This window comes from Carlito syrichta, unplaced genomic scaffold (assembly GCF_000164805.1).
Source record: "Carlito syrichta isolate Samal-C Ts95f unplaced genomic scaffold, Tarsius_syrichta-2.0.1 Scaffold6706, whole genome shotgun sequence".
NCBI classification, from domain to species: Eukaryota; Metazoa; Chordata; class Mammalia; order Primates; family Tarsiidae; genus Carlito; species Carlito syrichta.
Genome location: NW_006950802.1, coordinates 475,171 through 488,284, shown reverse-complemented (window position 1 = coordinate 488,284; position 13,114 = coordinate 475,171). Strand labels below are relative to the sequence as shown.

Sequence of the window (13,114 nt, the reverse complement as noted above, 5' to 3'; positions counted from 1 at the left end):
AAAAAAAAAAAAAAAAAAAAGAAATTCTTTTCAAAAAGTCTAGCCCAGTAAAGGACCAGACTCGAACAGAGTTTAAAACAATAATTGAAAGACAGGATGCCCGTCTTTGGGAGCTTGAGGCTATGAATATGTCCTAGGCACATTCTGAACAAATTTCTCCTTTAAAGATGGAATCAATATTTAGTAAAAGTCAAAAAAGTCTTCAGAGCTAAGAATGATGAAGACATTCACACACTCTGGCTTGTCAAACAAGTGTGTGTAACAAGGCAAAGGCGTGAGACCGGGTTATATTTGCTGAAGTAATTCTAAAAAGAGTTCCAAGAAGCTGGGCTTGATGGCGCGTGTCTATAATCCCAGCTACTTGAGACGCTGAGGCAGGAGGATCACTTGAGCCCAGGAGTTTGAAGCCAGCCTGGGCAACAAAAAGAGACGTCTATCTCTCTATTAAAAACTCTATTATAAAAAAAAAAAGGCAAAAAGAGTTTCAAGCAAATTACCAAGGGAGAACCCAGCAGTTTCATGTATTCCAAGGGATGCGGGGGTCAGGGGGTATAATAAAGGTCCTTGAGTCTAATAATCAGATTTAGCTTTGTAATTACTTTGTAATCATATTTTATATGGTAAATTAATGTCACCTTATGAGTAACATTGATTTTTTTCACTTAGATCCTCCATAACACCATTCATTCACTCATTGAACAAATGTGTGTTGAGCACCTACCACACATCAAGCACTAGGGATACAAGATGCAACAACAGAAGAAACTCAGTCAGTGGAGCCGAGATGGACACGAATGCAAACATGATAACACCTTATGACAAGCACTAAAATAAAGGGGTAAAGAATCACCCTGGAGACAGAGGAGAGGAAATGGGTTCTGCCTAGGGGGACTATGGAGGGCTTCACAGATAAAGTAAGGATTTCGAGGGTAAATATGAACTTGCTATGCAGATAGGCTAGGGGCTGGGTGGAGGGGCACTCCAGTTAGAGGACACAACACACACACAGGTCTGGATGGGAGGGAAAGAGGACACAGTTATGTCCAGTTGTTTTTTTTTTTTTTTTTGAGTTGGAGTCTCACTCTGTCGCCCAGACTGGAGTGCAGTGGCCGCTCCCAGCCACCGCAGCCTCGACCTGCTGGGCTCCGGCGATCCTTCCGCCTCAGCCTTCCGAGTAGCTGGAATTACAGGCGCGCACTACCACGCCCGGCTAATTTTTTGATTTTATTGTAGAGATGAGGTCTCGCCTGCCCAGGCGGGTCTCGAACCCACGGGCTCAGGCAATCCACTCACCTCAGCCTCCCAAAGGCGCGGGATTACAGGCTGAGCCACTGAGCCCGGCTTATGTCCAGTTTTTAAGAAGGAAAGCTAGGCCCACACTGTGATCTCCCTGCCAAATCAGAGAATATGAAATAGAGGTGAAGGTGGGGAGGAGAGGCAAGAAGGGAAGAAGAGGAAAAAAGGGAGAGAGGGAGGGAGAAAGGGAGGAAGGAAGGGGGAAGGAAGGAAGGAAGGAAGGAAGGAAGGAAGGAAGGAAGGAAGGAAGGAAGGAAGGAAGGATTGAATATTCAGCAACTCTAAATAATTAGAGGCGAGATCTCATCAGCCCAGAAACTAGAAGTATCTGAGAGAATGTACACAGACAGCACAGGACCAAAGAGCAATCTTGACGCTCAGAGTACAGGTAGACACTGCAGTAACACTGAGCTTCTTACTCTGCAGGCATGAGAAGAGCTAGAAGTAGGAGGTGACCAGAGGGAACTGCCCAGAAATCATCTGAAGGACCCCAGTGGGAGCTGTGAGGCCTGTCCATCTTGTGTGAAATCCTACTTCCACCTTCAGTCCCAGACAGCAGCTGGGCAGGGGAAGAAGAAGGCATCAATTCAACAGGGAAAGTAAACTGCAAAAGCAGGCAAATTAAGAACTCCTCAGTGTTTGAGAAGCACTGGTACCATGAAATAAAAATGCCTTCTCAAAACCAGACTTCAAAGGCCAAACAAAACAGAATTATTAAGTATAATTATCATGAAAGTTTTTTTAAATTTGCAACCTTTAGACAGGAATGAAAAATTACAAAAAGAGTCAGTTAGAGCCCTTGCATGAAAAGCTGTTGAAATAAAAAATATAATAAAGCAAAACAGACCCAACATAACTGGAATTCTCCCATAATATAACACAAAGAAATAAACAGGAAATATAAAAGATGAGAGAATCAGAAGAGCGATCCAGAAGCTTTAACATCAGTCTATTAAAAGTCCTGAAAGGAGAAAATAAAGAAAATGGAGGGATGGTTATAACTGAAAAGTGGAGACTTTCCTAGAACTAAAGAAAATCTTAAGTTCCTCAAGTAGTTTAGTATGGCTGGTATATAAGACACAGGGGATTGTGTCCTATAAGTTTCTAGAAGTAGTCATAGGCTAGATCATGATAGGTCTTGCATTTTTTGTAAGGATGTTACAAGAGAAAGTTATTGAAATGAGATAAAACACTGGACTGGAATAAGGGTATCAGTGCCCATGATTTACATAAAAAATATAATCCCTGGCTCTATCCAATAAAAGGGCCTAGAAGCAAACATGCCTAAAGGAATGAGCACCCTAGAGCCCGGATCTTGGTTTCGAAGTATCACCACCCATTAAAAGAAACCAAAGTTCCCTGAAGAAATGGCTGATTCCAGGGCTGGAACAAACAAAGTTTAAGATGAGACTGGACCATCTTATGCTGGAAAATATGAAAGGGCTTAAAAACTGACTGAAGCTGGCTTGAAAAGGAACTAGGCAGATATAGAGTACTATGAGCATCAGAAAGAATAAGCAGAGAAATAGATCATAAAATGTTGAATTTAAAACACCAATCCATGGATCACAATGATTCTAAAGGAAAGATGTGAGAGCAGAGAGAAGAGAAAGCTCCATTTACAGAATACCAATAGGTATAGAAGGAATGGTAGAAAAATCATTAGTTTGCAAGCACATTTATCACAAATGAAGAAATTATGCCAAATAATAGGATCGGATTCTTTAAAAATGTCATTAAAGATACTTCCCTACCCCCCAAACAAACACTGGGGAATTCTTCTGGATTAAAAGACACTAAAAGCCAGGTGAGGTGGTCCACGCCTGCAGGCCCAGATACTTGGGAAGCTGAGGCAAGAGGATCACTTGAGACCGGGGGTTTAAGACCAGCCTAGGCAGCAAAGTGAAACCTCTATCTCTAAAAAAAGAAAGGAAAAAAGAGACTAGAGAGACATGACAACTAAATGCAGTATAGTAATCCTTAATTGCATCCTAGATTGGTTACCAATAAAAGCTATAAAGCACATTACTGAAACAATTGGGAAAATATAAGTATGGATTGTGTATTTAAATAATAATATAATAGATAACAGTATGTTAAAATTTCCTGAGTGATTATTGTATCATGGTTAATAGAAGGATGGTCTTGTTCTTAGATGATACATGCTGAAATAATTAGGAGTGAAGAAATTCATATTATTTACACTTTACTCTTAGATGGCTTAGCAAAAAAAAAAAAGTGTGTGTGTGTGTGTTTATAAATTCTAGAGTTCAGCGCCCTATTCTTGTCAATTTTCTGCATTTTGAAATTTTGCTAAATAAAAGTTAGGGAATAAGAAGAAAGTTCCCCAATCGTCCAAAGCATTGATTGGTATGATCTGGCTTGTATTCCAGGATGACTATTCTGAGAGAATTTATTTCAGAAAGAGGCAAACCAGGAATAGGATACCAGAGGTCAATTTACCATGAAGCTGACAAAGTTTAAACTTCAAGGCCCTTATCCTGTGGGTTCTTTTTAAACCCGGGAAGAACCTGAGTAATATAATCTTTCACAGTCATGTGCTTTTGTAAGATTTGCAAAATACAACATTCAGTCAAGACCACTGTCTCTTTACACTCAACTCACTTCATCTTGTACCAGGCAGCTTTGGAGTAACCATGGGCATTTGGGGCATGCTGCTAAGAGGAATTAGGCTTAGGTTTAGTGAGCTATCATTTGTGGTTTGTAGTCACTTCCATGTACAGTTAAGGGTTTGATAACTGCCCTAGCACAGCAATGACTTTCAGAAATGCTTCTGCCACCCACAGTGCACACTCACTGGCATCACAATACAAGGATGCAAGTTGAAATACGAATGCAATACACTCTGGTGCCCAGGTCCAGACAGATGTAAAAAGTGAAGAAACATGCTGGAAGAAAAACTGATTATCCTTCTCTTCTCTCCAGAGAAAATACCACAAAGTGATTATGATATGATGAAGTGATCAAATACTATGTAGCCCCAAAAATGTAAGAAAAATTAAAGAAGTGTCAGGATGAAAAAAGTATGTGGGATTTGACAGCTTTTTGAGTTGTAATTTGTTATGCTTTCATTTCTCATTCTAAACCAATATTTACTTTTGCACATATAAGTATCTGTCATTTTATGGGCTTTTATTTCACAAAGAACCTCCAAAGTTGTATAAGTTTGAAGCCCTACAAAATTTGTAATTACCCCTTTAGGAGACCAAAGAGAAAACCATCAAGACACAATTAAATGACCAAAGGAAATAAAGAGAAAGCAATGAGTTTGAGATGTATTTAAAATGTAAAATCAAAAGAGTTTCTTAATACACTGGATATGGGGAGTGGGAAACTGGGTGGAGGATGATTCCAGTTTAGGTGAATGAATAGGTTCAGCATCCTTCACCAAGACTAGGAATTCAGTTGAAGGTAAAGCATATCCATGGAGATCTGGGTCAGCAGAGACAGTAGAGTCAGAGAAATAGGCTTGACAGTCATCAGCATGCATACAGGGGAAGCCAGAGCAAGTGATGAGCACTTCATGGTTTGGGTGAGGATAAGAAGAGGTAAAGTCAAAGGATGGAACCCTGGGAAACAACTCCATGGAGTGTTGGTGGCAGTGTGTGTGTGGGGTGGGGGACAGTGAGGGGATGGTAAAGAAGACAGAGAATTAGAAGAACCAGGAAAGAAAGAGAAGCTGTGTTAAGTGGAGGGAGAGGTGTGCTTCAACAATTTTAAAAAAAGATAACTGTTATTAAAGTTATTACATTTGACAGTGAGGATATAACCAGTGTCCATTTTGTGTTGCTATAAATGAATACCATAGACTGAGCAATATATAAAGAAATTTATTTTTCATGGCTTTAGAGGCTGGGAAGTCCAATATCAAGGTGCCAGCATCTGGCGAGGGTCTTCTTGCTGTGTCATCCCATGGTGGAAGGCAGAAGGGCAAGACAACACAAAATAGAGAGGGTGGAAGGAGACCAAACTCATCATTTTATCAGTAACCTACTCCCTTGATAACCCACTCCAGAGAAAACAGCATTAATCTAGTCATGAGCCCTCATGAGCCCTCATAACCTAGTATCTTCTAAAGGTCCCACCTCTTAACACTGTTGCATTGGGATTAAGTTTCCAACACATGAGCCCTGGAGGACACACTTAAACCATGGCAACTGGTGACCCTGATCGAGAACAAACTTGGAATAATTGTGAAAGTCAAAACCATACTGCAGCAGACTGAGAAATGAATAGGAAATGGACTCAGGAAGTGTGTGCATTACTCTTTCAAGAATCATGTCCAGAAATGAAAAGAAAGACAGGGAAGTGAAGGGAATGTGGGGTCACGGATAGGGCGATCTTGCTTTATTTGTACCTACTAATGGTAAACACATACTTATCCTATGGCCCAACAATCCTACTTCTAGGTAACAACCTAGACATCATCAAAAGAAGAGTGAATAAATAAACTACGGCATAGTCACACAATGGGATAATATTCAGCAATAAAAAGAACAAACCACAGATAAGCACAAGGATGAGTCTCAAAAATATGATGCTGACAGAAGTTAGTCAGACATAAGACACTATATGCTGTATAATTCCATTTGTATAAAGATCAAAAGTAGGAAAAACTAATCTATGCTGTTAGCAGTTAGAATAGTAGTTACCTCTGAGGAGGGGTGTTATTAGCTGGGAAGAGGCATGGGGGAGACTTCCGGATTACTGTGAATGTTCTATACCTTGATGGGTGTGGGTTGCATGGATATAGAGCTATACTCTGGGCGTGAACATTGTATGTCCTTTACTTCACAATACCTCAATTAAAAATTTTAAAAAAATAATAAATAAAATAAAATGTAAAGACCTTTACTAAGGAAATACCACTAAGAAGATCTGTAAAATGCCACCAAATCAAAGTGCATCCTGAGTTGGCCCAAGGATATCTGACAATCATGTGAATAGCAGCAACAGCCGGAATTTCCTGAACTGAATGAATCCAGCAGCCGTGGAGTAAACAATCCTTCCTCTTAGGCACTCACTCATTATTGTCAGCTCACTCACTATTACCGACCTAAAAATCCAGCTCCCAAGCCCACATCTTTATGTGGATAACCTGTCCTTCCCCATTGACCAGACCTTAGATCATCAAAATTAGTTTTCCAGGGCTCAGCATCAGCCTAATATCTCTCCTATGTCAAAACTGACTTCCTTCACTGCTGTAGGAGAGTCCTTTAGAAGACAGATTTGTACCCTTCAAATCACAGCAGAAATGCATGATCCTCTTTTTTGTTATCTTCTTAGCCTATCAAATGATGGAGAAACTGCTGGCATTTGAACCCAAGGCATTTTGATCTTCAGAGAAAAAAAAAAAACTGTATAATCACGAATAAACCTAGCTTTATTTAACATTAATATGGTATTTGCATGCTCACTATAAAAAAGAAAATTAAATACTTACCATTTTGTCTAGTACCAACAGCAGCTATTATTACTGGAACTGAATTTAATGCTCTTTTTATCACTGGAATATAATTGTCCTTTACTTCATGGAATGAAAACTTGTCATTTACATTGTATTTGATCACAATGATGTCGGCGCTCCCAATTAGGTTCCGAGAGGTGTACCAATCACTGTCAAAAATGTCCTAAACCAAAATGCAAAAGCCATCTTTAGTCAACTTATCATCCAATCAATCATAAAATAAATGATAACATGTCAGCTTAAACTTTTTGCTACATTTTAATTTTATGGAATTCCCACAAAGAAATTCATTTTTAAATAAGTAACTACATATTTATAGAGCTTCATGCTTATGGTCTTCCAACTCTATTTTTTAAAAACGTTACTTATTCTTTTAGCCTGGACAATTATGTAATGGTTAAACAGGAGATCTAGAAAATTTCTGTGAGGCTGAAAAACAACCTCTTTCAATATTTGAATACATTAAAAATAAGCACTTTGTTATACAATTATGCTATATGTTTTTATCACCTAATAATTTCAAAAATGTAATGTATAGCATGAGTTGGAAGACCATAAGCATGAAGCTGAATTAAGAAGCTTCAAAGGATTTTCTCTGACCCAGTTAGACACAGCAGGACTTTTCAGTGTTTGGAATTGCAATACACTGTGAATTCTAAGGAGTTCCATAGACTTTATTCATTATTTTCAAAAATTCATATATGCTGTTCAACTTCATCCAGCCTTGAGACGGTACTATACATGTACAGTGTGCATGTGGTAGGGGAGAAACACTTTTATTAAAAAAATACTGTGTATCACAAGGTGTTAACATGGCAAGAAACACATTTACAATTCATGTCTTCACTTACGTACATTAAAAATTCAGGATAAACCTTTCAAGTTCTGAGATCTTTACTTTTGTACTATGGTTAATACTTCTATTTAAATTGGGGCTGTAAGCAATTTATTATAGATGCTATTTCTCAAAAATATAGTACTTTGATGTTTTAACTATAATTTTTCAAAGTTTTTATGTGAATGGTGGTGTAAGGAAAATATCTGCAGGCATCTTGATTCCTTTGCCAAATATGCACAAGTAGCTTTCTTCTCATATTCTAGTTAACTATTAATCATGTGTTTTTTCATGGGCTCTTGGTATGTAATCTAGAATGTAATGAAGCTAGATTAAGGAAATACACAGCTAGACGTGACTAACAAGTCCAAAGGGTATGGGGCTATAAAAGTTTGCACTTCGAAATATGAGTCCAAAACAGGGTTAATAGTGTCTCAATCAACTGATCCAGATCTATGTGACAGAGCTTTTATCCCATAGTGGAAAATTCTGGAGGAGTGTTGCACAGTAATGCCCTTTTGCAGAGACAGCTTCTCACCAGTGCCTCCTCTAATACCCCATACCCTCCCAACCACCCACCTCCCACAAGAACACTCAGAGTAACAAGACTGCAGAATCTGTAGACATGAATACCCGGTCTAAAGCGGGAAAGATAAAGCATTTTTAAAGGAAGATTAAAAGGACCACTCCCCTCAAAAGGCAAAGTATGGACTATAAACACCAAAGGCAAAGGCTTGAACTTGGTACAGAGTATAATGGGGTGGGGAGAGGGAGATTAAGTGGGACACAGTGCAAGAAAGCGGGAAAGTTTCCCAGCAGAGCTCTCTCGCTTCCAAATCCCAAACCACAAAACCTATTCAGTTCCAACTGTATCTGTTACAGCGCTCAAGTTCAAAGTATACAAGTATAACACAGTACATAAGTATAACAAAGAAAGCGGACAGAGTCAGACAAATGAGATGAAAAAAAAAAGTGGGATCAAGCAGTCATTTAACTCTGAAACAATAAATCAAAAGTAGTTGCTTTCCGTAGGCCAACTAGCTCAAAATTCCAAACTTGCTGGAGAGTTATACAGGAAGAGGGGGACCTTTAAAGAAAAAATGTCAGGAAAAAAATGGGCTCGGGCATCATTCACTCTCTGGGATTGAGGATGTAAAGCTTATCAGTATTGTATTTGTAATACAAATCAGAGCTTTACACCCTGCAAAAGAAAACTGTGAATCTACTACCTCACTACTTTTTTATGGAATGTTTTTGATTAATAGAAAAAGATCTAGAAAGGTGAAATGAAATCACCCAAAAAAGGGATGAGTAAGAGAGAAAGACATACTAAATAATAAGATACATCTAATGACTCTGAAGCACAACTTATTTTAAAAGTGTCAAGTGTATAAGGCAGGGATCCAGGGAGAAGCTGAGGATCTGCAGACAAGAACTAGGGAAGAAAAACACAACTATCTCATTCCAGCACCGAAGGCACCACTGTCTTCTCAAACTATGTCAAAGAGAAAATACTCCACTGATTTCCAGAACTATGAAGGAAATCAAATTCTCCCACCTCTTGTAAATCAGTTCCAGGATTTCCTCCAGGGGGTTATGCAACATAAAGCTTGAAGCCACATTTGGAGAATTGAACTCATCTTTAAAAGAAAAAAATCTGGGCCGGATTCGGTGACTCAGCCTGTAATCCCGCGCCTTTGGGAGGCTGAGGTGAGTAGATTGCCTAAGCCCGAGGGTTCGAGACCTGCCTGGGCAGTGAGACCTCATCTCTACAATAAATCAAAAAATCAGCCGGGCGTGGTAGCGCACTGAGGCGGAAGGATGGCTGGAGCCCAGCAGGCCTAGGCTGTGGTGGCCGGGAGCGGCCACTGCACTCCAGTCTGGGCGACAGAGTGAGACTTCAACTCAAAAAAAAAAAGAAAAAGGAAAAGAAAAAAATCTGAATTTCTATAGGGAAACAATTTTTTTCTACTTCATTATGGGGCTGCGAACGTAGCACGTATTAAATACTAACATCACTGCCCCAATGTATTGTATTTGTATGAATCTTGAATGACATGTGGGGAGACTTTACTTTTGCTTGGCATACATGATACATGACCCTACTGAAGTAATAACACACACATTATTACTATAGTAGCTACCACTTATGGAGCACCTACTATGTGCCAGCCTACACTTAGAGCTTGACACATTCTAGTATCTCATTTTCTCCTCTGCACACCCCAGGAGGAAGGGATTATATGACTATTATATTTATTTATTTATTTATTTATTTATTTTTTTGAGTTGGAGTCTCACTCTGTCACCCAGACTGGAGTGCAATGGCCACTCCCGGTCACTGCAGCCTCGACCCGCTGGGCTTCGGCGATCCTTCCGCCTCAGCCTTCCAAGTAGCTGGAACTACAGGCACGCGCTACCATGCCAGGTTAATTTTTGATTTATTGTAGAGATGAGGTCTCACCAAGTTGCCCAGGCGGGTCTCGAACCCGTGGGCTCAGGCAATCCACTCACCTTGGCCTCCCAAAGTGCTGGGATTACAGACTAAGCCACCGAGCCCTGCCTGGCTATTTTATGATAAGGAAAATGAGGCTGAGAGAAGGTAAGTGACTCACCAAGGACATACAGGCATTAAGTGGCAGTGTGGAGATCTGAAGTCAAATCCTTCTGATATCAAACCTGTGCTCTATCTGCTCTGCTATATTTAATATTCTTATTGAATACATATGTCAGATAACAGCTCATTAATACACAATCAACTTTCATGTCTCTTTACTTACCACCAAGAGAAGAAATGCAACTTATAAAGAGTAACTCTACAAATGTCATCTATTATGTCTGAAGATCATTATAACCTAGAAAGTTGGACCTGGTTACAAACTTGATGCCTTAAATAGGGCCAGAGTGTAACCAACCAAAAAGTGACTGGTGTAATAATTATAACAGTCAGTATATGGCAACAATTCAGACTACGAATGCTTGTTTTATCATTTGGAAAATTTCATTTTACTAGACAAAGTAATTGGGATCACAAGCATTGCTTCTTGTGAAATTAACAACATAAACAGGAAAAGCAATTCTAACATTCTAATGCAGCTTATTTTATTTTCCCTACATTTATTTACTCTACCCACTAAACAATATTACTATTGTTAAATTAATACTATTGGCCAGGCGTGTTGACTCATGTTTGCAATCCCAGCACTTTGGGAGGCCAAGGCGGGAGGATCACTTGAGTCCAGGAGTTCGAGACCAGCCTAGGCAACACAGCGAGACCTTGTCTCTACAAAAAAAATAAACAAATACACAAAAAATTAGCTGGGCCAGGTGTGCTGGCGCAAGCCTGTGGTCCTACATACTCCGGAGGCTGAGGCAAAAGGATCCGTTGAGACCCAGGAGGTTGAAACTGCAGCGAGGCGTCATCGCGCTACTGCACTCTAGCCTGGGTAATAGAGACACTGACTTAAAAAAGAAAAAGAAATTTTTCTAAGTACATGCTATACATTTTTTAGCCAGCTGTATTAGTTTTCTACAGCCCTAATTCATTTTTTAAAAACTGCTGTAAAATCTCACATAGTGATAATTTGTATTTTCTTTTTCAGACACTAAACTTTCTTCTGTTATAAAATGCAATCTTTAGCTGAAATATATATTTGTGTGTGTGTGTGTGTATATATATATACACATATATATACATATCTCCAATATCAGTAAAGAATCAGAAATTTTCAAATATGAATAAAGCAAGCCTATCAAAATATGTTATTGTATACTGAAAATACATATATGTGCAGGGAGTAGATTCCTTTCTCCTTTTATCAAACACCCAAGAATCAGAGTAGAACTTATCCCTTCCGCCACAATTTCATTCAGTTATCACAAATTTTAAATTTTTAAAAATTTTCTGAGTAACAGTAGTAATATTACTTCTGCTTCATGAGCCTCTAAAACAAATGGCTAATAGCAAGAGCATTTGCATTATTGAAATTAAAACCACTAACTAAAGTTTTTCAGAGGTTAATGACCAGTGCTATAAATGAGTCATTTAAAATTCTCAGTCCCTGTCTTTTCTACTCTTTTCCAAGGTCCTATTTCTGAACTGTCCCAGAGACAAGTATTTTTGCCCGCGTTGAGCTTTCAGAGGGCTGTATTTTTAGAACACCAATATGACACTGTCACCCACCGGGTAGGCAAGAAAGAACACTGCTCTTTGCCGGTGAAACTCAGTGACCCCATCCCTTGCGGGTGGCACATTCAACTGTCAGCTGTCTACCGAGGGACAACCCACAGACGTGAAGTGTCGAATAGGTGCTCCACAACCCCATGGGGGCTTCGGACCTCCCAAGAGTGTGCTATGACCGGGCTGCCCCTGCCCAAGGGAACAAAGGTCCAAAGATTTTCTCCCAAAGGGTTTTGAACCGGGTAACGCGGATACGCCACACTCACGGAAGTGGGCAGAAAGGGGAGGAGGGAAAAAATGAAAGAAAAGCTCCTTCAGCCTGGACACGGAGCAGCTGCAGTCCCTTACCCAGACGGGACAGTCGTGGACCACCAGCTTGACGTTCCCAAACGCGCTGGCCTGGTACTCGGTGAACACGGGGCGCGCGACCGCGCTGGTGGCGTTCAGCAACAAGCTGCTCTCGTCCCCCGAGACCAGAGGGCTCCTCCCCAGGTACGTGCGGATGAGCCCCGACGGCCGATTGTCCTGGTGGAACGCGTCCCCCTCGTTCCCCAGCGCCACGATGTGGATGGACCTGCACGGACAGACAGCGGGCGAGGGGGGCGGGGAGCCGGGTCAGCGCCGACCCCTCCCGCGGGAGCAGGAAGCGCGGGCGCGGCGCGGCGGGGACCCGCTCGGGCCCCTCCGCCGGGGCGCACGGCACGCGTCGGGCACAGACAATGGCAGGACGGCGACGCGTACGTACATGATCTCAAATCGAAGGGCAGGGCGGCGACGGAGAAAAAAGCAGCTGCTCACGGCCTCTTGGGGTCCCCGGGCGGCGTGTTGACCCGCAAGCCGCTCATCCCCGGCCGCGTCCCCCTCGCGCGCCTCCACCGCCGCGCGGCGGACGCAGGGCGGAGACGCGGGGGCCGGCGAGCGAGCCGGGGGGCGGGGGGCGAGCCGGGGGGCGGGGGGTGCGAGCCGGGGGCCGGGGACCGCGAGCCGGGGCCCGAGGGTGACAGCCGGGCCGGGGGCGCGCTGCCACCAGTCAGGAAGCGCCCGGGACCATCGCCGCGCGCGGGGCCGCCGTGCACCCCGAGTGAACTCAGCTGACCGCAGTCCCCGCTCCGCCGCGCCTCCTTGGCAGGGCAGCTGTCGCCTCCTGCTGCTGCCGCCGCCGCCGCTCCTCCTCCCGGCCGAGGTGGGGTAGGAAAAAGCCGGGCCCCCGCCCCCTCGGCCGGCGGGCGTCCGGGTGCAGCACGTGCCGGCGCCGGGGGTCGGGCGCACGCGGGGGACGTGCTCCCCGCCGAGGTCCCCGAGCCCGGGCGGCCGC

General features: G+C 42.3%; 2 protein-coding genes across 2 annotated transcripts in view; one reads left to right on the top strand and one right to left on the bottom strand.

The window, feature by feature from the left end:
* The window catches only part of RHOBTB3 (Rho related BTB domain containing 3), a 70,578-nt gene extending 57,827 nt beyond the window's left edge, over positions 1-12,751 (bottom strand). Inside the window, exons 1-3 of the mRNA XM_008050950.2 lie at positions 12,545-12,751; positions 12,148-12,373; positions 6,761-6,947 (exon numbers count right to left, since the gene is read on the bottom strand). Of these exons, the coding sequence (XP_008049141.2) occupies positions 6,761-6,947; positions 12,148-12,373; positions 12,545-12,546 (415 nt within the window). The 5' untranslated portion in view covers positions 12,547-12,751. The remainder of the gene's footprint in view (positions 1-6,760; positions 6,948-12,147; positions 12,374-12,544) is intronic.
* SPATA9 (spermatogenesis associated 9) overlaps positions 12,495-13,114 on the top strand; it is a 62,559-nt gene continuing 61,939 nt past the window's right edge. Inside the window, exon 1 of the mRNA XM_021708798.1 lies at positions 12,495-12,536. The gene's annotated coding sequence lies outside the window, so the exon portion shown is untranslated. The remainder of the gene's footprint in view (positions 12,537-13,114) is intronic.